The 26661-nt window shown below is 40.0% G+C and overlaps 1 protein-coding gene across 11 annotated transcripts in view; it reads left to right on the plus strand.

Moving 5' to 3' along the window:
- Nucleotides 1–26661, plus strand: part of tou (toutatis) — a 1002029-nt gene that overhangs the window by 722015 nt on the left and 253353 nt on the right. For 9 of the 11 annotated variants that reach the window (XM_067147191.2, XM_067147194.2, XM_067147190.2 and 6 more), the window contains one exon: nt 15175–15240. The exons of the other annotated variants lie outside the window; for them this stretch is intronic. In XM_067147191.2, coding sequence (XP_067003292.2) covers nt 15175–15240 — 66 coding nt within the window. The remainder of the gene's footprint in view (nt 1–15174; nt 15241–26661) is intronic. 11 annotated transcript variants of the gene reach the window in all.

Below are 26661 nucleotides of genomic sequence, written 5' to 3' on the forward strand. Positions count from 1 at the left end.
GGGGTGAGGAGTAAGGAGGAAGCTCTCCTGGTTCCAATAATCAGGAACTGACTGCCAACTGAATGGAAATGAAATCTGAATTGAATTGATAGTATGATCGATTGATATGAATTTTCTAAACCTTTATTATCTTAAGCCAACAACAGTGTCACACACACACATTATGTAACATTATATAACATTTCTCGATGCAAATCTTGTTCTTAGCATGAATTCTATATTTTGATTTGCTGTGTAAACAACAACAGTACTGTGGCGGCAGATTTAATTCAAAAACATAAAATGATGGGAATGAGATGGTAAACTTATCAATATATACAAAATCATGCCATACACAAGGTAAAACTTAACTTACAGGTAATTCAAACGGCAACTACGGAAAGGACGTGGAAGTGGCAGGAGCCCTATGAGGTCCGTGGTAAAGTATAACATTATGGGGAAGAAAAAGTTCTCTATAATCACCCTCGAGTGGTATATTAATTAACAAATGAAAAAGATACAGAATCAAATCAAACAAAACAAACAAATGACATTGCCGATGACAATTAAGCACAATTTTGAAACAAAATATATTTAAATAAATTTATGAAACACAAACGTAGTCTTCTGGCGATATGGATTAAACTTTAACATGGAAATTGACACAGAATGACCGGAGGCAATCTCAAAAGAAGAAAAATCTTTACACGCGATTGGTAACATTGTTAACCACTCAACACTGGAGTGCCGTACACTGCACTCAGATTCCCAAATGCTCTCTGTCGCGGAGTGACGTACATTGCATGTGTATAGCAGCTTCTGATTTCTGCTTCTATCTGTTGAATATTTCTTGAACTATTACAAACGTAGTAAGATATATCTATAGACGAAGCGTCGATCTTTCATTTGATGCGTATATCTATAGAGTTTTTATCGATTTAGTATGATATATCACATTTGAAAAACCAACGAGTTCTGTTGTTGACATCATGGGAGCTAAACATTTTCTTGTGATCGCGAATTTGAAAATTAACGATGTTTTACTGAATGATGAAATGGAAAATTTAATTTTGTTAAGCAAGGACTAGGATATAGATTTTGAGAGTGAAGGTAGTGATCGTGACATTGATGTTGCTTTTGATACACGGGAAAATATCGGCCATGATGTTATTGATGGTGTGTTTGTTGGAGAAGATGTGGACAATTACAGAGGGCAAAGGGAAATGTTTACGGCAAATTATGGGTCTCAGAATGCTGCAAAAAATTGCTTACATCCTGTGTGAAAAATTTTCAGTTATATTCTACTGTCGAGTTCATAAAGATGATAGTAGAATATGCAAATATTTATGCTCAACATCGCATGCGGTCACACGGTATGTTATTTCTGTTCCGATCGAGGGTAAATGAATGTGTACCGGTTACTGTGGAGGAAATGTATGTAGTTTTTGCGTTGTGTACGTTAATGAGCATAGTACAGAAACCTGTATTGAGATTTTATTTCTCAAAAAATCTGAGTATTAGCTACTTCTATATTTGGTTCACCTGTATCTCCAGTTTGATTTGAAACCTCAGAAATTTCCTCCACTTCATTGACCTTAGATAATTCCAGTAAATTATGCTGTTTGTGTGTTTATGCGCTAACTAGCTGATGTACCCGTGCTTCGCTACAGAATTCTACAGTGTATACACCATTCTAGGCTAGGTAGTGTACATGTTGTGAGCAAGATTGTATTCAATTGCATAGCTCTTAATGTTACCCTAGAAACTTGACGGCAAAGTCACCAAACGTCTTTTCTCGTATGAAGACCGGGTTAGGGAATTTTCATTGTAATAGTAGGCCCGCTTGCCTACCATCAGCCACAATCAGGTTGGAGAGTTTTCATTGTAATGGCAGACACTCGCTCTCCACCTGCCTTTTTACATTCTCAGAAAGACTGTCTCAGTGGTTCTCTCAACTAAAATGAACATTGGTCATTACCTCCCAGATTTTGCATCTAACTCAGCACATTGAAGATGGCTTTGAGTTTTAAAAAAAGTCGCAGGCGTCACATTTGTTGGTCTCACACCGGCGTATGACACGGTAAACCACAGTCTCCTGTTAAAAAAATTTCACATTCTTATGAAAGATCTTGAGTTAACACGATTGGTAGCTACACTTCTTCATAACCGCTGATTCTTTGTTGAATTTCAGGGTCGGCAAAGTCGTCAGCGAACTCAAAAGAATGGCTTGCCTCAAGGAAGTGTACTGGTGCCTTTGTTTTTTAATATATACACAAATGATCAGCCACAGCCTGAAGACACCAAGAGTTTTATCTATGCTGATGACCCTGCTCTCGCTGTCCAATCAGATAGTTTTGAAGAGAAAGAATGCACCCTGAAATCTGCCCTAGAAGAACTCGGCAACTACTATGATCAAAACCAACTTGTGCCAAACCCGAGCAAAATGCAAGTTTGTGCATTCCATTTACGGCATCGACAAGCCAACAGGAAACTCGTTGTGACATGGAATGGAACTACGCTAGACCACTGCTTCCATCCCAAATACTTGGGTATCACTCTTGATCGCAGTCTCACCTTCAAGGTGCACTGTATGAATGTAAAACAAAAGGTCTCTTCCAGGAACACACTTAGAAAACTTGTTGGATCTACACTGGCTTAGCAGATGTCATGGGATAGTCACCTAATAGCGTGTGGGGCGTCCTCTGGCCCTACAAACTGCAGTGAGACGGCGTGGAAGTGAGTCGACATGTCCCTGGTAGTCCTCTGGACGCAGCTGACATTAAATTTTTTGCAGAGCGGCCGCCAATGCTGGTCTGTTCGTGGGTGCAGGATCCATGGCACGGAGCCTGCGTTCCAGGACATCCCAGATATGCTCGATAGGGTTCATATTGGGGCTCCTGGGTGGCCATGGCAGTCATTGTACCTCTGCTGCATGTTCCTGGAACCATTCCCAGGCAACGTGGGAGCGATGTGGCAGCGCGTTATCATCTTGAAACACCGCAAAACCATCTAGGCGCTGGAAGGCCAAAAATGAGTGGAAATGGTCTCCAAGCAGCTCAACATACCGCGTACCATTCAAAGTCTCTTCCAGAACAACTAGGGGGCCCATTCCATACCAGGAAAATGCACCCCAGAGCATGACAGAGACACCAGCGCCCTGGACCACACCTTCGAGGCAGGCGGGATCCATCACTTCATGTGGTCTGCGCCATACACGGTGCCTCCCATGGGCATGGTGCAGTTGAAATCGTGATTCGTCCGACCATATCACGTTACGCCACTGTTCCAGTGTCCATCCCTGGTGACTGGCGACTGTGCCCGATGATGTTGGGTTAACAGTGGCACCCATGTGCGGCGCCGGCTCCCATACCCCACAGAACCCATGTTCCTACAGATTGTCCACTGGGAGACGTGTCTAGCATGGCCTGTGTTGAATTGAGCCATGATTTGTTGCACGGTTGCCCATCTGTCACTATTGACAGTCCGCCTCAGATGTCGCCGGTCGCGGTCATCGAGGGTGGCTGGACGGCCGGTCGTTCATCTGTTGTGGACGGTGACACCCACATTCAACCATTCACGATACACCCTGGACATGGTTGATCGTGTGAAGCCGAATTCCCGCACCACTTCCGAAATCGCACTTCCCATCCGTCGGGCACCAACCACCATACCCCGTTCGAACGGTGTCAGCTCACGACGACGTTCCATGTTACACCTGTCACATGCACAACCACTGCTCACAAGGTCTCCTATACAACTGCTGCTGGCACAGGAGGCGTGTGGTGCGCAGACAACACCCCTGCGCATCAGTGCTCTGCTATCCCATGACATTTGCACAGTCTGTGTACTTGGGGCATACACCCACAAAATGTTAGAACTACTGCACTAGCCTTATGTTACTCCGCCGGTGAATATGCCTCTCCAGCATGGTACAAATCTGTCCTCGCAAAACAGATTGATGTGGCACTCAGTGAAAGCTGTAGAATAATTACTGGTGTACTGAAGCCAACTCCTCTCAAGAAAATCAATTACATTGCCGGTATTGCTCCTTGTGACGTCAGGAGAGAGGTTGCTGCTAATAACTAAAGGATTAAAACAAATTTAATGCCTTCACATCCACTCTTTGGATACCAACCTGCCCAACGCAGACTGAAGTCCAGGAAAGCATTTTTAACATCTTCAGAACACCTGAAAGAATCATCGGACAAAGTCAGGATTACCAAATGGAAACAAAAGACCCCGGCCTTTTGAAATGGATGGAACCATGGGAAGTGTTGCCTCCCGGTCACACCGAGGACTGGTTGACATGGAGGTCCTTAAACAGACTTAGATGTGGAGTGGGTAGAACCAGAGCAAATCTACAGAAATGGAACTTCCCCCATCGATACGGCCTTTTGTGACTGTGGCGAACTTCAGACAACTGAACACCTGCTATGTTGTCCCCATGTGTCCATCAAACTGCACAATGGAAGACTTGGTGCCGGCCAATCCAAATGTCCTTGAAGTGGCCAAATTTTGGGCCGAATCGGTGTGTCATCTGTATGACATATATTGTTGTAGACCTTTTACTTGTATATATTTCTGTATATAGTTTGTTTCTTTTAAATGTAGTATTATTCTATTTACTTCTGATTCGAATAAAGAAAGAAAGATAACGTCAGTAGGAATGCTGCGATTAAAAGCATTGCTATCATATGAATTACTCGATAAAATTAAAAACCACACATTTTCTCACTTTTAACGAACAGTACTCCGCTGCCGATCTAACAGTCCAAAGTTCCAGATCTGGAATGACCAAGCCGCAGACAGCCGTGATCCGCGACCACTCTTCGTATTTTTTCGGTAAGGGGCGTCTAGTAGTGGAGAGTCCCAGCTGTTTCCTAGGAGTACCCGATAAGTCGGAAAATCTCCATTCACTACAATGGCGGCGGACAAGAACTATCTCACTAAGTTATTTGGTGAATTCTAGTGCTATAATTTGGAATAGGCTTAAATTGTAATTCTAGACCAGGTCCTACTACTACTACTACTACTACTACTACTACTACTACTACTACTACTACTACTACTACTACTACGTGTGCACACTGCTCGTTCAAAACAGTGTGTCAGAGCAGGGATTGAATAGCTGGAATATTATGATGAACCAGTGTGTTACGTACTAGCAGTATTAGAAAATGTATAAACCAGAGGAATGGCATTCTAAAGAACGTTTTCTGATTCCCCAGCTATTTAGCGTTAATATTCAGTCAGGCTGTTGTACTCGGTATGCAGCAGTAGTCCCATCTATTGGAGTTGAGTGGCAGCATAAGAGACAAAGACCATCACAACAAACACTTGTTGGTGTGATGTTATTGTTGAACGATGTCATGCGTTTTCGATATTGTAGGCCTTCACGTTTAGTTTTCTTCCGACTCTGAAATACCATTCTTATCATAGTCGGTACGGTAAAACTGAGTAAAACATAAATGATCGGAAACTGCATGCTCTATAATTTTTCTTATGTAGCACTTTTCGAAAAACCAATTACGCATTTAAAAATTAAATTTTAGGCACCTTCCCCTAAACTACAATTTCATCCAGGGTGAAAAAAATTTGTTAATGCCTAGATTTAGTGACTCATCTCTCGACTTTACATACTGATTTTTATTAAAGTCTCTTCAGCCGTTTTCTCGTGATGCGTGTACATACATAAATACAGACAGACAGAAATTACATAAAAATAAAAAGTGCATTTCCTTGTTACTGTGGGCATGACCGATACAGAAATACCATTCTTTTCAAATTCTGAGCAATATACAGACAAAACTCTTATTTTATATATATAGATAACATATTGAACATTTTGGTAAAATTCATTGAACCGCTTGTCGTTTACGCCCGATTGGTGCTATACTCCTCCCACAGCACACGGTAGTCAGGTAATGAAAGTTGTCCCACGCTGAGAGGTTAATCAAGAAAAGGAAGTTAAATTTACATTTAGTTTCAAATACTGAACAAGTAAAGAGAATTGCCTCCAAACACAAGGATGATATGACTGTCCATCAAGGCACAGTCATTCAAAAACCCAAACTTGGTAAATGCCGAAGTCTAGAAGGAAACTCCGATATGCAAAATTAAAAGTTACATTATCATGGAAGTTACTTAAATCAAACAAAGGCCGGAACAAAGAAAGAGTTTAAAAATTAAATCAACCATGAGATAACAGCGCTTACCGTGAGAAGCCAGTAACCCCAGAAGGCTGGAGTCCTGAGACAGCCGCTAAGGTGATCAGAATTCTAAGACGCTGACAGTTGCCTCGCTCTCATGAGGAGCCCTAAACTGGAAATCGAGCGATCACAAATAGACCAATGAAAACATGGAATTTCCGCAGATCTTCGTATTCACCATGAAAAGGTCTTTACTCCGACCTACCACAGAGCGCGTCTAGAAAAATCTTTTTGCTGAACCAGCATATTACCGGATATGAAGAAACTACTGGAAAAAGCCTCTTACACACGTCAGTACTAGTATGTAAAGTGTACGCCAGATGTCTCACAGCGATGCATAATCGATTTATAGTTTGTGTTCCAAAGGTTGCCAATACGAATCTTGTAGAAAACCGAGGTCTACAGATTCAGCACTAGGGAGCCCAGGTATCACTAAAAGTTTCACGTACTGTACACCTGTCATAATTCTTTTACCACATATTAACCTGGTACTTAGCTTTTTTTTTTTAATACCAGAAGGAAGAGAAGAGATCAAATCAAGATCAGTAATAATGCAAAAAAATAAAGTGTAAAAGGGCCACAGAGAGCAAGAAGAAAGTACGTCACGACAAGCTTTTAAAAGGGGAGACTTGCCCTCTTATGTGCTTGAGAATCTGGAAAACAATGGGAGAGGTGGATAAAAATGTCATCGTACACATGCTAAGTGACTATCCCGTCAATGACAGGCACTACAGCTAGTAAAATATAAGTCTACCAAGAGCATTCTTTACAGGTTCATTTAATGGAGGAATATTGCATGTGCACAAGCTGTATCTCTTCTTTCCATAAAAAATATTCGTCCGTCATTCCACTTTCTATACCTAAAACCCATTCTTATCAATATATGTAATACTGACTTCTTTGAGCCCTGAAAGTTTTTTTTCCAACTAAATTGAGTCTGGCCTTCTCAGCTACTAGATACTCTCCATTATCATAAAAGCTAAAGGTAGATTTGTGCACTACGTCCTCATTGAAATCATCTGATCCTCTTATATTGTATTCTCATTTAAAGCAAATAGCATATTAATGTGGGGCTCATTTCCTTCAGCATTGTCTATAGCCCTTTTAATGTTTTGAACAGTAGTTTTACCTACTCCACATGCATTTTCAGTCAGTTTTTGAACGTCCTTGAAATTTACAGTATTTAAAACTGTCTGGATTATCAGCCGAAGTTTGGAAAAATCTTTACACATGTACAATAATAATGCCTGTACACTGTGTTTTGAAGCCTTTCTTGCCGAGTTGTTTTCCTGGCGTTCCCGCTGGTAGCATGCAAGGTACATCCTCATTATCAGTGTCAGAATTACGCATAGTCGAAAACAAAATAAGATCACCGCTCTCAAACAAGTGCACGTTCTCACATAAAGATGAAAGCAGTCGTGGCAACATCGCCTGGCGAAGGATGGAAAGTGGAGCAGTGAGCCGATTGACCTTCAGGCCTGCAATGATATGTCCTGAGCCATAGTATTTTCTAGTACAAAGGAATGAACACTTAGCCTACTCAGTTCTGTGCTAAATAACACATTAGCTCCAGATTACACATATAAATCACCACACACTCTACATTTTCCAAGAGAATGAATGAGCAAATGAAAACCGTGTAGCATCATCTACAGAAAATGAACTTGTAATGAACTCTTACAGCAATTACTCCGTAATGGTTCTCGTTGTATGCGGGCACATGTATATATGGTCTTGCTCCAAGTGTCTGCAGCATCTCCGAAAGTCAACTGGTAGCAATGCTCTACCTAACACATCTTTAAGTATTTCTCAGTGAATGCAGTCTTGTTCAGAACCAGAGCTTTCGGATTGGTTATGGAGTAGCCGATACAAAAATGACCAAAATCTTGACCAGTGTATACCACTATACCACATGTATAAAAAATGAAATGGCGTATGGCTTTTAGTGCCGGAAGTGTCTGAGGTTTTTTTTGCTTTGACGTATGTAGGCGACCTGCGTGTCATGATGACGATGAAATGATGATGAAGGCGACTCATACACCCAACCCCCGTGCCAGAGAAATGAAACAATTATGGTTAAGATTCCCGACCCCGCCGGGAATCGAACCCGGGACTCCTGTGTCCAAAGGCCAGCACGCTAACCATTTAGCCATGGAGCCGGACACCATGTGTATAGATTCTTACCCAAACAAAAATTTACACAAAATATAATGATATACACGTTCAGTATTCCCTAACTACAAATTCTTCTTTAATACTATGTCCTTACATCTTAATTTAACAAACTCACATGATACTACTTTATATTACAAATTATTTTACGAACATTTCCTGACTTAAAATCGGCAGATAGTAATTTACAAACATTTCCTAACCTAAAATTGGGAGGTTGTACTTGTGTACTGTTACAAAGTTAAAAGCATTAACCAAGGAAATGAAAATTAAAGACTTCAAAGCTTGTTGAGGTTGGTTGACTAGATGCTTTGAAAGAAATTATCTTTTGATTGGAAGAAGAAAGAATATCCCTCAATGGCATCTTAAAATTATATCATTAACGCCATCACTTTGCAGCAACAGCATAATTATCAACTCTAGCAAATTTGCAACACAGATCAGACTCCAACTTTTTTCAAAATTCCGTTGGATACAATGGTTAGGAAAAAAAAAGAGAAAAGGTCCATAAAAGCTACCTGTGATGGTGGAACATTAAGCATATTGTAAAAAAGAAAAAGGGAAAAGTAATAATCGTATGGCCTCAACTACCATGTGCAAGCAATACAATTTGACACCATCTGGTTGCTTGCTCGTCAACTTCAATGTTCCGTTTTACTCTAAGCCTGCTAGATTACAGAGTAAATTGAATCTCTCTTCGGCATGCAGACTACTCAATCTTAATCTAACTGAAATGCCAAGTTATTAAAATTCAGTTATCCATTTTCCCTTGATGCTGTAACAGACACTACAAATATTAAACTGAACTTGACATAGGTCATTACAATAATGTGATTATTTTTGTCAGAATACAGTATTAACAGACTGGAAAGTCATAGTTAAAGGCAATGCTATCATATAAAATGCTCGATCAGATGAAGAATGGCACAGCTTCATACTTTTCACGAGCAGTACTAGGCTGGCTTACTAACAGTGCCAATTTCCAGAGTTGGAATGATCCGAGTAAAGACAGCGGTGAATGCTGTTCTGCCGTTTTTTGTCAAAAGTCGGGAAGTTGAGGTGCTTGCCTTCTGACCCAAAGTGGCAGATTCGATCTCGGCTCAGTCGGTGGTATTTGAAGGTGCTCAAATACGCCAGCCTCATGTCGGTAGCTTCACTGGCACATAAAAGAACTCCTGTGGACTAAATTCTGGCACCTTGGGTGTCTTTGAAAAGTGTAAAAGTAGTTAGTGGGATATAAAAGCTAATAACATTATTATTATAGTTCACCATTGTGAATACTTTTCCACTTCACACTTAGGACCTAACTTATTCTTTAATATAGCTGATCATTTTAACTACCATATAAGCTGTCATTTATTCACTGAAGATAATAGGCAGTATATTATCACCCCATTACATATAATACTACAACAGATCCACTAACAGACACGAATCCGTACAAAAATCTCTCTTGGGCATCTATGGCTGAGTTTTAATGAATTTTGTCAGATCAACACCAAATGTGTCACGACAGATCTTTTACATGCCAACATAGTGTCGAATGGAATTTTAGTAGAATTTTAATGCATGTAATGATAAACTTACATTTACCCAATAAATTTTTACCATTTGTTTTGCATTGCACTAACACAGATAGGTCTTATGGCGATGGTGGGACAGGAAAGTTCTGGGGGTGGGAACAAATTGACTGTGGCCTGGATTAAGGTATAGCCCCATTGTTTGCCTGGTGTGAAAATGGGAAAGCACGGAAAACCATTTTGAGGGCTGCTGACAGCTACATGACCCAAATCATACAACCACTCGCTCTGTTTACTTAATAAAATTGTGTGTGCAAATTGAGATTTTAATTTTTTCTTCTGTTGTCTGCCATACTGGGGTTTGTGGATTATTTGAGTATATATAGTAGTGCTATTATTATTATTATTATTATTATTATTATTATTATTATTATTATTATTATTATTGAGCCTGTCTGGTAGCCATGATCGTAAAGGTATTGAAGTCTAAACGGTCTGACACTGTAGTTAGCCAGTTCAAGTCCCATTTATCACCATCAAAATGTTGGCCGGCAGGCTAGGAGAGGTGGTGGTATACAATTTCTAATCACTAGATTGCATGCAAAAAGCCTGGATTAAATTCCAAACCTCTCCGCAGTGCTCATGTGGAGTCAGGGCATATGGCGCTGAGGATGGTGATTCGTCCGTTGGATGTGGACATTAAGCTGTGAGCAGACTCCTTGGTGCTATTCGACAGGAGTAGGCTATGTGCCAGCACTGGGTTTTACTCTCTCCCTTCCTACTATCATATTTCACGTCATTCATTTCATCTCATTAAGCTTGACATCAGGAAGGGCATCCGGTCATTAAAACCTGCCACGACAGATTCATCTCGCCTCATACCCGACCCTATAGAGAAACGGGACAAACATTGGCCAAAGAAATAAACAAACATTATTGTTATTGTTGTTATGATCAGCTCCTCAAAACTGAAAGAAGACTCTTCAGAACATGCATAAATAAATACCAGTTCGAAAGTGTCTTGAGAATCCTTCCTAATGCAACTGTCTATCGAGAGATTGACCCAATTATTGATTGGCTAGAGGAATACTTTAAAATGATGAGGACTGTCAAATGCTATGTGTTTGTCACACTTCGGGAATGGAGTGAAATTTTGAGTTCCACAAATTTCTTCACGGAGAATAAAAGTGTAACCAGGTTTTCCTCTTTCCTCCAGCCCTGCGCTTGAGTGGTTCAAGTTTGATCGGTGTTGACCTTCACACTGATTGGGAACTGCTCTGAGATTGTGTTGGCTAGGGGAAATGGCAGGTGAGGGGAGAGATAGTGAGTAGAAGAATGGGAGGACGGATCTGTATTGCGTGTTTCAACAGACTTAATTGTGTTATTAGCTGATAACCAGTGAATGAATGGTAACATTTTTGTTCATGGCATTTCTTGTGTTTTGTAAGGAAGATAGGACTAAAATATAATATTCCAAACAGCTTTATTTATGTACAATATTATATTATTGAAGAGAATAATACCCTTCATTTGTTTATTTAAATATTACTATGATGCCTGTTTTAATTTGAAGTTTGTTATTGATGGGATTGAGATAGATAGTAGTTTAATTTGTAAATACACTGAGCACGATGTGTGCAGTTGCTTAAGTGCGGCCAGTATCCAGCATTCGGGAGATAGTGGGTTCGAACCCCACTGTCGGCAGCCTTGAAGATGGTTTTCCGTGGTTTCCCATTTTCACACCAGGCTGTAGCGTAATTAAGGCCATGGCCGCTTCCTTCCCACTCCTAGCCTTTCCTGTCCCATTGTCGCCGTAATACCTATCTGTGTCGATGCAACGTAAACCAACTTGTAAAAAAAAAAAAAAAAAAAAAAAAAATTGAAAAATGTAAATACCTTCATTTGCCTTTGCTTGCAGGACCTAGTGTTTACAGTGCACTATGTCTTCTGGTATGGGCTAGAGTAATTTTGTTACTTTCATTGATCTTTCTCTGTCGTATACTTGGCTTTGACAGTATGAAAGTGACTGAGGTTAGAGTGATGTTAGTAATGCCAGTCCTTCTGCAGCCAGTTCCTGCTATGAATGGTGTGAAAATGTTGCTCATAGGGTCGGTTGGTGCATGCATTTCAGTGGGTTTGGCAGACTGATATGTAATAGCAACTTCTGGTTTGGTGAGGAAAGCAACAGGAAACTACCTCACTCATTTCCCTAGTATGCCTCTTTCAGTGATGCCTAGGCCATCTATGACAGCTGATGGTGGAGCTGTTGAGGATCAAACCAGCCTTAGGGCTGAAGATTGAACATACATACATACAAATACCTTCATATATGCATTTGTATGATAAGTTCCAGACTCTTCTTACAGTAGTTATATTCTTGCTTTGCAAATAAGTAATTCTTGTAAATACATGTCTAAGTAGAAACTGCTTTTTTAATTCATCTCACTAAACTACATTCTTTCACAGAAATACTGTACTTGTTTAATTTTCCTTTAATTGATTTGGAGTTACTAGGAAATGAGCTTCTTGCTGTGTTCAAAAAAAATCAGATAATTTCTGTTTATGCCTATCATGTAAGGAAGCTGATTAAAGGTGCTAAATTTTGCTGTTTAAAGATCTTTGAGTGTATCAGGCATAGAATATGATGACCACCTTTGTCTTGCATCTATTATTCGACCAAAAGCAACATGGTACTAGTGATTTTCTGTCGCAAATATGTCTCCAGTTCAACAGAACTTCTGGATTGGTTCTTTGGATTATGAGGAGTATTAATACCAGTATCACAAATTGTGTGGTCCAGAATGATCATTAGAAATTTGTTGGCATATGCTAAGGAGAACCATGGGCAGATTCATACGTATTGTTAAGTATATTATCATTGATTATTAAAAGTCACATTGATGTGCAGTTTGCTGATTGTTATCTTAAATTCTGTTCCCAGATATGCTACAAATTTAAGGTTAGCTTTAAGACCTGGATTAGAATTACAACATCCTCATCCCTTACTAAGCTACAGTGGCCAATCTAGTTTCTTTCCCCTTTCCTAAGAAAATCTTCTCTTGCAGGCAGCTAGTGCTAAGCTATAGGAATTGTATTTTGGGTACTGTACTATTTAAGTAAACAAAACATACAATATTTTTGGAAAGGAACAAACAAGTGACAAATAAAATAATATAAATAGAATGACAGGAACATGAATTGGAACACATAATAGGATAAACATAATGTTAAGGAACAAATAAGTGCCAATTACAGGCCAGGTGTTTATGCTATGCTATTATGTGTCCTTACTCATGCTCCATTCTACACAGAGTGGTCCACCAGCCCCATAACCTGCAGTTTATAAATAACTGATATATATCTGTCCCTGTTCCTATACACAAGAAAGGTGCCGATGACCTCAGATGTTAGGCCCCTTTAAACAAGCATCATCATCACCTATACACGATTATTATAACACTATGGTTGGGTTTAAACTCAGCGATATAAGTGGAGTTGTTGGCACCAATGACATTTCAGTGATAGAAACTGTAATGAATGCATGAAACAATCACAGTTGCAATTAACACTTAAACAGAAAGCGTACATCAAGCCTATGAACAGGTACCATATAGACGGCGAACTTCCTGTTGATGCATTCACATCTGTGGTTAAGAAACCAAGCCATGAAGAAGCAGGTTCAAGTCCCAGGCAGTATCTTTTTTAATTCCCATTCTTTTTTCTGTCTATTTTGGGTACATACTGCCTTATATTCAAAGAATGAATTCTTATTTTGGTCTGGAAATGTCTGTTTGTATCAGATATTTCATAGCATAATTGTGAAATTGTGATTCATCCTAAAATAGAGCTATTATAAAGTGGCTGCATCATTGTCCACTTTGTTTTATGTCCATTGACAAGCTCCGGAAGTGATTACAAATAGTACAATTGAAATTTTGTATGTAATACTTGCATAACAGATGATCAACTGATGTTGGTTTGTTGTAAAAGTGCCTCTGTACAAAAATGAGGGACATTCCAGATTGTATCAAAAGGAACTTCCTCTTAATGACCTGATGTTATGTTCCAAGTGTCCCTGTTGAACACAAATGTCGTTCACAGTTCCAGAACGTACTGACTGTTTTCTTCTCTCAGGAAATCATTTGTGATACAGGTGTTACAACTGTAGTGACTTCTGTCACGTACCTCCATAGAAACATATTGACATAATAATCATCACTTAATAAGTTGCAAGTGTAGAATAGTAAAAACAGTTGTTTTCATTTTCACTACGTGAGTGAATGAACAAGCTTTGTGTTGTGATCTTTTTATGCAGGTGTTTGAAGTTCAGACAACGTGCTTAACATAACATTGTGTTGATGTTCTATACATAGGTACATAGAAGCTGTGAATTACTTCAAGAAATATCTTCATGTAACAGGATTTAAACCGGTTTCATTTTCTGATTTCAAAAGATCTTTCCGATTCATCCACAAGGACTACGCACTGGTTTGCTGGAGGCGCACTACTAATACTTGCATTTAATTTCCATGTCATATCTCTTAATTCATATTTTACAGCATTCATTCAAATTCTACCACAACAGATTATTTCACATAACCTGTCAACTATATCATATAGCAGCACACAATAAACAGAATGTGGAACGATCTTTCCATCTTGGCATGACAGTTGCATTAGTCCTTTTTCCTGTGCAAGGTTGGTTCATTTTACATTGCTGATGTGCAAGGGCAAGCAGAACAATATCAGCCTCAAGTACTAACAGTGTTAGGTGGGTTGCGTATCTCATGAATGCTGAGGGGTTGGTGGACTACTCTGTGAAAACACAAAAAATGTTTTCAATATCATCTTGCCTAGTCATTTTGACACAGGTGGAGAGGAGAGTGAGGGAGGGATATACAGTTACTGTTTTATTGCACTTGCTAACATACGTGTTAGTCATGCAAGTAAAAAAGAAAATCATTACTGCTGTATCTTCTGACTACAAAGTAATAGAATCATTATGGTGAATTCGTTTCACAGTGAATCTATTTCAAGCATGACTAATTATTTTGTTTTGTCGTGTTTTCAAAGATGCTCTGCAACACATTCAATCTAAGGGATGAATTTTTTTTTTTTTTACAATTATTATTTGGACCTTAAGCTGTTCTTTTTGTGCATTGTTTTAGGGGCTTTACAATTGCATGATCTTAGTCTTCAGCTACTGTCCATTTTGTGTGTTATGGCTGGTGTTAATTTGAGTTTTGTTTTGGTGCATGGTTCTGTGTGTCATGGCTGTTGTGTTGCATGTTCAGGCCCGACGCCGGCGCCAGGAGGAGTTGGAGAAGCAGAGGCATGAGGAACAGCTTCGAAAACAGCAGGTAACTCTCTCTGTGTGCCTTAGTGTGTGAAGGGACATCACCTGACTCACTTGACTGGAAACTTGATGAGGTACTTATTTCTAGATGCATGCAACTCGTTTAACAATCTAGGAGACTGGGATGATGATTAAGTAGTAGTGCTCTCCAGTTCCATTGGTTAGTTGTGTGTGTAAGACTTTCTTGCCCTATATTGTTTGAATGCAAAATCTCAAATCCGGAGTTTTGTATAATTTAATTTAACACAAAGCCTGCTTGGTAGCCATGATAGCTAAGGCATTATTCTGTATGGTCTGAGACTGTTGTCAGCCGCTTCAAGTCCCATTTGTGGGGGGGGGGTAATAAATATCACAGCGAAAATGTTGACCAGCAGGGAAGGAGAGGTGGTAATGCACAATTTCTAATCACTAGATTGCGTGCTAAAAGCTTGGATTCAGTTTCAAACCTCTCAAGGGTGTTTATATGGAGTGAAGGCATATGACGTTGTTGATGGGAATTCGTTCGTTGGATGGAGGTATTAAACCTTGAGCAGACCCCTCGGTGTTAGTTGACAGAAGTAGGCTATGTGCTGACACCGGGTTTCAGCCTTTCCCTGCCTGATTATATCACCATTATACCTCATCAAAATGCGCAGGCCGTCCATGGCATTAGACATTACTAGGCGAGCCGAATGTGTCATTGGACACTCCAGGCACTAAAAGCCATATGATAAATAAAATAAATTTAAGACTAGATCTCATCTTTTTAGTGGTCTGTTGATCATTTCAGAGATATTTTGTCTCAGTGATAAGCCTATTTCCAGTCATTTGACTGGGTCAGGAATGGAAAGAATGAAGCCCCTATCTAGCGTGAGGATAGGAATTTCGCTGGTTGCCGAAGCCAGTTGCCTTCCTCTGGGGTACTGATTAATGACTGGCAGATGAAATTATATTGTAGAGTGTTGGAATGAAAGATGACGGGGAAAACTGGAGTACCTGGAGGAAAACCTGTCTCACCTCTGCTTTGTCCAGCACAGATCACACATGGAGAGAATGGGATTTGAACCACAGAACCCAGCAGTGAGAGGCCGGTGCGCTGCTGCCTGAGCCATGGAGGTTCTAGGATATTTTGTCTTATTCGGAACATATTCAATTGTGCTACTTCTTTAAATCTCTAAAAGCGAGTGTTGCAATCCATGTGGGGGGGAGTGTAAAGTATTACTACCACTCTTGTGCAGTGTTGCCAACTTATATTTTCAAGATCCGCTAAATACTACTGAAGATCCGCTAAAATTCCGCTAGGAAATCCAATCTCAAATAATGAGCAATAAAGTGAGCAATAATAATAATAATAATAATAATAATAATAATAATAATAATAATAATAATAATAATAAAAGCTCGTGTCCTCATCCCGAGGTGGTGCAGCTCTTTTCAGGCACACCCACAATGGAGGTGAGCTGCATGTGCCATTTCCACCACATACCAGCCCTCCTGCCATTCTTAAATTTCTGGCAGCACCGGAAATCGAATCCAGCCCCCCCCCCCCTCCCCCCCCCGAGGACGGCAGCTAATAACACTAACCCTTACGCTACAGAGGTGGACATAATAATAATAATAATAAAAGTAAATGTCTGCACTCACCTGATCTGTGCGTTTTACTGGGATCGAGCCGGCGAGCTAAAACTTGTAGGCGTTTTACTGCCGGGTGCAAACTACGTGAATCCCCTACTTCAAGGGCCACACACAGAACAGGCCAGTTCATTAAACGGTCTTCATTCATAGCATAAATATAAATGCTACTCTCTCACAGTTTCGTTATCTGTCGTCATTCGTCAACTAAGAGATAAGTAACCTTTCCCCACGCATTACAAATTTATGATACCATGATCTCATAACATCAAGTCCAATTAACACGTTTTCCTCATTTGACTGCTAACTCCTGACTACGGATTAGCTTGGAGACAGACTGGAGTACAAATTTTTAAAAAAAAGTAAAATGGATAAAACACTTAATTCTGCTATAATAAATCTAAAATTCTGCCAAAATTCCGCTATGATATAGATGTTGATTCCCATAGGGAATCTGAAATATTTGTCCTGAATGAGCAAATTTATAATACCAATATAAATGGTCCGTTATTGGACATTATAAATTTTCCAGCTAGCTCATTCTTGGTTGCCAGCGTTTCGCCCTCATGTGCTAGGGTGGGCTCATCAGTTGGTACCTAGCACACTTACCAATACGCTGGCTAGTGCATACCGTGGAGGCCACTGCGTAGGCTAACTGGAGCCACCGGCAGTGCCAATGCACTAAGAGACTTTGTCTCATCACTAAAAATTGATGCCTGCTTGGCCATCAGATGATATAGATGTTGATTCCCATAGGGAATCTGAAATATTTGTCCTGAATGAGCAAATTTATAATACCAATATAAATGGTCCGTTATTGGACATTATAAATTTTCCAGCTAGCTCATTCTTGGTTGCCAGCGTTTCGCCCTCATGTGCTAGGGTGGGCTCATCAGTTGGTACCTAGCACACTTACCAATACGCTGGCTAGTGCATACCGTGGAGGCCACTGCGTAGGCTAACTGGAGCCACCGGCAGTGCCAATGCACTAAGAGACTTTGTCTCATCACTAAAAATTGATGCCTGCTTGGCCATCAGATGATATAGATGTTAATTCCCATAGGGAATCTGAAATATTTGTCCTGAATGAGCAAATTTATAATACCAATATAAATGGTCCGTTATTGGACATTATAAATTTTCCAGCTAGCTCATTCTTGGTTGCCAGCGTTTCGCCCTCATGTGCTAGGGTGGGCTCATCAGTTGGTACCTAGCACACTTACCAATACGCTGGCTAGTGCATACCGTGGAGGCCACTGCGTAGGCTAACTGGAGCCACCGGCAGTGCCAATGCACTAAGAGACTTTGTCTCATCACTAAAAATTGATGCCTGCTTGGTCATCAGATGATATAGATGTTGATTCCCATAGGGAATCTGAAATATTTGTCCTGAATGAGCAAATTTATAATACCAATATAAATGGTCCGTTATTGGACATTATAAATTTTCCAGCTAGCTCATTCTTGGTTGCCAGCATTTCGCCCTCATGTGCTAGGGTGGGCTCATCAGTTGGTACCTAGCACACTTACCAATACGCTGGCTAGTGCATACCGTGGAGGCCACTGCGTAGGCTAACTGGAGCCACCGGCAGTGCCAATGCACTAAGAGACTTTGTCTCATCACTAAAAATTGATGCCTGCTTGGCCATCAGATGATATAGATGTTGATTCCCATAGGGAATCTGAAATATTTGTCCTGAATGAGCAAATTTATAATACCAATATAAATGGTCCGTTATTGGTATTATAAATTTGCTCATTCAGGACAAATATTTCAGATTCCCTATGGGAATCAACATCTATATCATCTGATGGCCAAGCAGGCATCAATTTTTAGTGATGAGACAAAGTCTCTTAGTGCATTGGCACTGCCGGTGGCTCCAGTTAGCCTACGCAGTGGCCTCCACGGTATGCACTAGCCAGCGTATTGGTAAGTGTGCTAGGTACCAACTGATGAGCCCACCCTAGCACATGAGGGCGAAACGCTGGCAACCAAGAATGAGCTAGCTGGAAAATTTATAATGTCCAATAACGGACCATTTATATTGGTATTATAAATTTGCTCATTCAGGACAAATATTTCAGATTCCCTATGGGAATCAACATCTATATCATCTGATGGCCAAGCAGGCATCAATTTTTAGTGATGAGACAAAGTCTCTTAGTGCATTGGCACCCTTCTGAGTGGATGAATTTGAATGGCTGGCCTTCACAGGATGTGGAAGGAATTTTAACAAGGTATTTAGATAGTGAGTATCCTAATGTAACTTGCACTCCTAACTGTTGTAGCTCTGGTATTTTATTGAATTGGATTTTTCTTTTGACAATCCTCATATTACTCAGCTACATTTTTAGTCTTACTCCTCGGCTCAAGGGGCCCGAGTTCGATTCTCAGCTATGTTGGGGATTTTAACCTTCATTGGTCAATTCTTCTTTTCTGGGGCCTTGGTGTGTGTGCGACTCTTCAACATTAGAATTAACCTTAGCCTGAGTTAGGGCCCTACCCTCACACGCATAGGTCACCTATAGGTAGAAATCTGTGAAATTCACAAGATGCTATAATCAAATTTTTTTTTATTCTGAACTTTTCTTTGAATATTAAGCTCATAATTGACGTATTTGATCCCAAAAGTAAGTCTCTCAGTAAGACCTCGTCAAAATAATTTTTCAGCTGTAACTTTTATAATTTTTGTTTGTTAAATTGGTATGTAGCAGAGTTTTAAATCCCTGTAACAACAGAAAAATGTCTTTCTCAACAGTTAACATTGGAATTTTGCAACTTTTGTTGTAATGTGTTATGATTTTTGGTATACTTTAGTTGGTAACCTGCACCAACTACCCTAGCCATGCTTGAACCATGCCATGCCACTCTTCAGCAGTTGGCAGGATCATGCATGACACTCAGTTTAATAATTCTCAGGTTCAGTGATTGGCATGTTTAAATTGTAAGTGTAAGAAGTAACGTGACTAGGTGCAGTGACTAAGAGTGGTGTTAATGGTATTATTTATGGGCAAGTTAATTCAGTGCGAAGGAGTTTTACATGGACGATAAAAATATATTAATGTTAAATTTTGTGACAAAAGGCTGGAGTTCAAAAGACTGTACCCGGTAATGAAATGCATTGCTAGTGATAACCACAAGTGTGGCAAACAGAAGAATCATTGAAATGGCAGTTATCTGTGGGAGAATTGCTCGCAGAGGCAAAGGAGACAATGTGTATGTTGAGTGTTCAGCTCTATGGCTGGTTTGATCCTCCACAGCTCCACCAACAGCTGTTATAAATAGCTTAGGTGTCTCTGAAGAGGCATACTAGGAAAATGAGGAGTGAGGTAGTTTCCCGTTGCTTCCCTCACTGAGCCAGAAGTTCTGTTATATATATCAGTCTGTTAAGCCCACTGAAATATATGCACCAACTGACCCTACGAGCGATATTTTCATACCTTTCATAACAGGGACTGGCTGCATAAGGAGTGGTATTAATAGCATCGCTCATACCTCGTGTCACTTTCATATTGTCTGAGACTGGTCAATGAAAGTAACAAATTTATTCTAGCCCATACTGAATGACATAGTGCACTGTAAACACATCTCACCAGCAAAGGCACAAAGAAGGCAAGAGAAGAAGAAAAATTAATTTATTAGCAACACAACTGAGGTGTTCTTGAGTTCAAGAATTAGTGCTGAGACATTAGACACCTCCAAGTTGCGGGAGTGGTTATCCATTTACATAAAAGGTAGTGGAGACTTGCTGTTCGCCGATCGCATTTGAGAGCATTACATTCCTATTGTAGGAAATAAAAAGCAACAAGAGCTAAAGATGAGCAAGCATTAGGATTTTAAAACATTTTGTTCTTTGTGACAAAACTATGGAAAAGTCAGAGGGCTGTGTTTCTAATGTGTTGTTTTGCCTTTTAGAAGGGAGGAACCGCCAGTATTTAGCTGCCACCATGGTATTCGATGAAGCCACGAGTGCCACAAGCTTATAAAATGTTGAGGACACCCTGAATAAATATGAAGTTCAATTTGACAATGTTTTGGGCAGAATTACCAATTTAGCATATTATGTGGGTGCATATGCAAGTACCTTAAGGGGGCTTGTTGGTGACTGCCTTGGTCATTTGCAATCTTGGGCTCACAAAATTAATCGTGTAGGCCATATCTGGCAGTGCATCCTCGATGAACTTAACTCGGCAGTTGCAAAAACCAAGACAGCTTTCCTAAACACTAGACGAAAGAAACACAGGTCTTGAATTTCTTCACGGGAGATATGATGACACAGGGAAGATGAAATTATTCCCAATGCCTGTGCAGATGAGATGGAATGTTTGAGTCTGGGCTCTATATTCATGAAGATCTGAATGACATTGTTGACTTTATGAATAAGATGAGTAAAAAGAACAGTGGTGTTGCATCCCCGTATGGTTGGGGGCAGAAGAATGCATCCACGTATCCCCTGCCTACGGGCCAAAAGTTTTTAGCAGAGTGTGAGGGGAAAAAGAAATTTGCAAAAGAACAATTACAACTTTTCAAAATACTCTCCATTAGCACGTATGCATTTTCCATTCTCTGAAACCACTTAGAAAACGTCTCAGTCCAAGCTTCTTTCGGAATGTCACTTAGTGCACTCTTGTATGGTGCAATGGCCTCTTCATCTGACAAAAACCGCTACCCACAAATTTTTTCCTTGGTCTTAGGGAACAGAAAGAAGTCACATTTGGCCAGGACAGGTGAATAGGGGGGATGAAATAACACTCACACTTTTACCTTTTCCAAAAAGTCCATTGTTCTGGCAGCCCCGTGTGCAGATGCATTGTCGTGATGCAGCAGAAGGTGCTCACTCTTGGATTTTGGTGCTGTGACCTCCATGTGGCGAGGACTTTCAGTGTACAGTCATTCACGTACCATTCAGCATTGACTGTACGACGTGTGTCCCAAGGTCAAAGAGGTGAGATGCCCCATTTTCGTTAAAAAAAAGTTGCCACTATCTTCTTTCCAGAGCTCCAACGTCGTTGAACTTTTGTGGGAGGTTGCGCACCTGAATAGCACCACATAGAAGACTCTCTCTTTGTTTCAGAGTCATAATGGTAGACCCACATTTTATCACCTGTGACTATATTGTAGTTGTCTTGGGACTGCCCTCCATTGAATTTTTCTAGCATGAAACGACGACACCAATTCACTCTCGCCTCCTTTTGACTTTCTGTCAGGGAATGAGACAACCAACAGGCACATCCCTTGGTAAGGTCTAAATAATTGTGAACGATAGTCTGTGCTGCTGTTGATCCAATATTTTGGGTCCCTTCAGTGTCACAAAATCTTAGATGTGGATCTTCTTTGATCATTTTCCTCACAGCATCAATGTTTTCCTGAGTCACAGCTATTGCTGGGCAACTGGGATTAGATTCATCGTCAATTGACTGCCGACCCCTTTAAAACTTGCGAGACCAATTTCCAACTGTGGCCCTAGAAGGAGAAGCCTCGCCAAAAACACTCATCAAAGAAGAATGGCATTCTTCGGCACTTAAATTCTTTTTATAATAATAAAAAATCTCTGCGCGAAAATCACGGTGCGACAGATATATCGTGCACCGTGGTCGACTCAGCACTGCCTGTGCTTTCTTCCCGCGCTGGGAGGGGTTGCGCGCTTATTTTCTCAGGTCGAGAATCGCTCTTTCAAATGAGAAGTATCTCATTGTCATCAGAATTGTGGTTTATGGGCTGCTAAAGACTTTCGGTATAACCTAGATTGCATCCACATATACCCCTGCCTATCATAAGAGGTGACTGAAAGGTGAACCAGGGCCTCTGAACTTTGGAGTGTGGGTTGGCGACTATGGTTCCCCTAGCTGAGTCTGGCATTGTTTCCACCTGTCTCTGGTTCCCTGCTTTCATATTTTCTATTCAACCTCCCTTAGTCAAATCTTGTTCTTTTTTGACCCCTATTAGGTATTCGAGGCCTAGGGAGTCTTTCAATTCATGCCCTTTGTCTTCCTTGCTTTTATTTGCCAATTCTATCATTTTTCTAAGTGTCCGTCATCTTCCAGTTTTCCCCCCCTGATTAATTGATTAGTGTTAATAGAGGATGATTGCCCAGTTGTACTTCCTCTTAAAAGAATAATCATTACTCAGAATAAACTTTCAATGTATAACAGTGGCATACGATTTATTCTGAATATGGTAATTTCTAAAACAGTTTGACTAATGTTGGGAGAATCGTATGTTCCTGCTAAATACTATTAGTGCTTTCAAGTGTTGTGTGGTGTTTGTAATTATGGCTGTGTACAACTGTTTATTATATATTTTAGCATGGAGGCGATGGAATAGTTGCAAATATAAAGAGACATACATGCTGTTATCCACAAATAATTCGGTTACGAAAATATTGCATCAACCGCAATCAGACTGTGTCACTGTCAGAACAGGACAGTACCAAAAGACTGGTGGAAATATGCGAGACAACAGAAAGACATGTACTGGACATAGTTTCGCAATCTGGTTACTGATTCCAAAAATATACAATATTAGCAAGCAGAGTCATTGAAGCATTGCCGGACAAAACCAGAGCGTTATCTGTGGTAGGTACAGAATATAAAGAAACCAAAAGGGATGGAAGAAGGGAAAACATAAGGTGAAGCATTCCAAAGCGAAAATCAATTTTAACAAGATTATATTTTATCAACTTTTCAAGAACAACAACACGCTAAGTTACAAAATAGGATTTAAAAAAAAGCACAGTTCTGAAATTGGCAAAAACAGAATAAAATGTGATCAAAAGGGCTGACTTGATTAATAAGGGAGACCTTAAAGAGCCTCACAAAATCCATGATGCACACACCACGACAATCTTTGGCAAGTTATTTACGAAGGTCTAGAAGTGCAGAGTGATAATACAACCGAATAAAGGCCACACACAAAATCATTATCAAAACCCACCAGGGGCAAAGAAAGAGTAATTTAAGTAACCTAGACATAGTTGAAAAGGTACTCGAAGTGTAAGAAAAAGGAAAACAGAAGATTAGAGATAGACAGGGAAGGGGAGGGGATCTTTCTGGCTGCTTTAATCGTAATAAAGTCAATAGTGGACGCATACATTACGCCACCAAAAGAAATTAGTTCTTAATGTGTAAACACTTCTGAGGTTTGTCCATGTTAAAGTTTGATCACCAGAATTTTGAATACAACTAGAGAAAGGAGTCTGCAAGTTTCCAGCTCACAACCATAGCCTGAAGGGCATGCACTCCTAAGCCATCAAGACTTCAAATTTTGAAAGCAAACACAAGTATAATATGATTTTTGCTTACCCAGCAGTTTATAGAGTTTTCAAAGTAGCATGGTAAAATAAATTTTAAAACAATGCAATGGACCAACAGCTTGCGTAGTGTAACTCTCTCTCCACTCTAAAATATCCACCTGAAAGTCTGACCAGCGATCAGAGACAGGAGCAGGCTTATATACTCATGGCGAGGCAAGTCCAGAAGTTACGAGAACAGAGTGTACGTCATAGTGACATAGCGGCTGGCTGAAGGAGAGCAGCACAGTTCGTGGTGATCCGGACGAGCATGAAAACCACATAGGAGTAGCACCAGTAGAGCGGCGAAGTAGGCAGACGGTAAGAATATATGGAAATCGTTGGAAATTGTAGAGAGTGCGGAACACAAGCTAATTGGATTGTAGGCGTATGGCAGCATTATTGTTAACATTATAGGGCATTACTGGTTGTTCTTTATAATGCAGTAATTAGTTAATTGTCTCCGGGTAAGGTCAAATACGTTTCCAGTGTCGTGTTAGCATATTGCAAATTTATTATACATACCACCCAGCAGAAACATTCAAAAATTTTGAAATTGAAATTTGAGGTTACCTGTATGATGCAAAGACAAATTGCTTCACAATATAATGTTGGTGAGGCTACAGTAAATTTAATTTTTTTAGCAGTGCCTAGAAACCGGGTCCTTCTTATCACTGAAGCAAGGAAACTGTGGTCAGAAACACAAGACTAGACCGTTTACTCATTAGGAAGAGTAAAATAAACCCCAGACCAAAGGCTCTTGGCTGTTAATAAACAGGTTTCAGTCAGAGTGGGTGAAATGTTCACAGTTCGCCTCAGACTGTTGGAGGCAAGAAGAAGAGCACACAGACCAGCAAAGGAGCAGGTTCTGATGGACACTATGTGTAAAAAAGCAATAAATATGGGCTAAACTACGTAAAGACTGGACTGTGAAAGATTGTAAGAAAGTCATATTTTCAGATGAAAGCAGACATTTCAAAGTTTTGATCAGTGTATTCCTTATGTGCATAAGAAACATCATTGAAAATGTCACCACCCCGTATCAACAAGCACCTGAACATCCTCCTAAAGTGATGTTCTCGGGATGGTTTACCTACAAGGGGCCAGGACCTTTAGTCCTGGTTAAGGACATGATGGACATTGACTAACACATAAAAATCATTTGCAGGAAGGTAGTGTCTGAGTTGGAAAAACTATCTCCAGATGGTGAAAGTGTACTTAAACATGATCTTGCATTATGCCAGACATCCAAAAAGATCAACAAACCTTTGAAGACAAAAACATTGAAGTGCTCCCTTGACTTGACAACTTACCTGATATCAATCCTACTGAAAATGTATGGGCCATTTGTAAGAATAGAAGGCAAAACTGGATAGATCAACAAAAGTGAGCATGATACTTTCAATTTTTATGGTGTGATTTTATGATGAAGAGCACAAGAATCTTTGCAAAAAAATTGGTGGAATCCATGCCATAACATCTGTATACTGTTTTAAAAAACAAAGGTGGTCACATAAAGTGTGACTTTCTGTAATTGCAGAACTGATTTCCAGTAGCTTTTATGACTTTCGTTATGAGAACACTTTTCTATATTTTGTTTGGGTTAATTAGCATGCTGCTGAAGATTGTGTTCATTGCATACATTATGCACTGCGAAATACACTTGTCATCATATAGGCTTTTATTACGATGGGTTCGCCACTCCCAAAGGCATTTCAGAGCTACTGCCAGCTGAAACTTGTAGGCTGCTCCTAACATGCAAAACAGACGCCTTTTGTAGCCGTTCCTCTGGAGTACAGACGCTACAGTTGATATGGGGTTTCAGTGGCATTTCCTCCACTGGGGGCCCATTTCCCTTCTATAAGGACTCCTCCGCCATTAGGCGTTGGTCCTTATAGTGGGTCAGATGTCAAGTATGGAACAAAAAATAGCCAACCAGACCTGTAGCTTAGATCCTTTCCAACAGAAGAAATATGACCTAGGCCACCATACCTTCAACATGAAATTGGAAGGTTGTAGGTTTGGATCCCAGTAGTGTCTGGTTAGCCATTTTTGTCCTCTGCTTAACATCTCTTTGGTATACTTAACATCCCTTCGGTACATTCTGTATGTCACAGTGCTAAAAAGAGATGTTTCACCTATGCAATACAATAATAAACTGTTGCACAAATTAATGTCACAACATGTTTAATATGGTTTGGGACCAGTTTTGACACACATCTATGTCATCATCAGCTGATAGAAAAAAACATGGCAAGAAGTCAACACACAAAAAACATTAAAGGGTAACTGTAACACTTATGACACTTTCTTGAAGAAATGAATAATCAGAGTTCATGTAGCACTTTTCTATGAAGATAATTTTTGTAGAGATCATAAGCAATGTGAAGTTCTTGAGCACTCTTGCTGTAGATCTTGAGGTTAAAAAAGGATGCAGCATAATTTACAATTGTTGTTAGGCAAGGTATAAACTTGTTGCTAGGTAACGAATAACATGATTTTGTTTTTGGTATTTCTAAAGGTGG

The sequence above is a fragment of the Anabrus simplex genome, chromosome 5, assembly GCF_040414725.1.
Source record: "Anabrus simplex isolate iqAnaSimp1 chromosome 5, ASM4041472v1, whole genome shotgun sequence".
NCBI classification, from domain to species: Eukaryota; Metazoa; Arthropoda; class Insecta; order Orthoptera; family Tettigoniidae; genus Anabrus; species Anabrus simplex.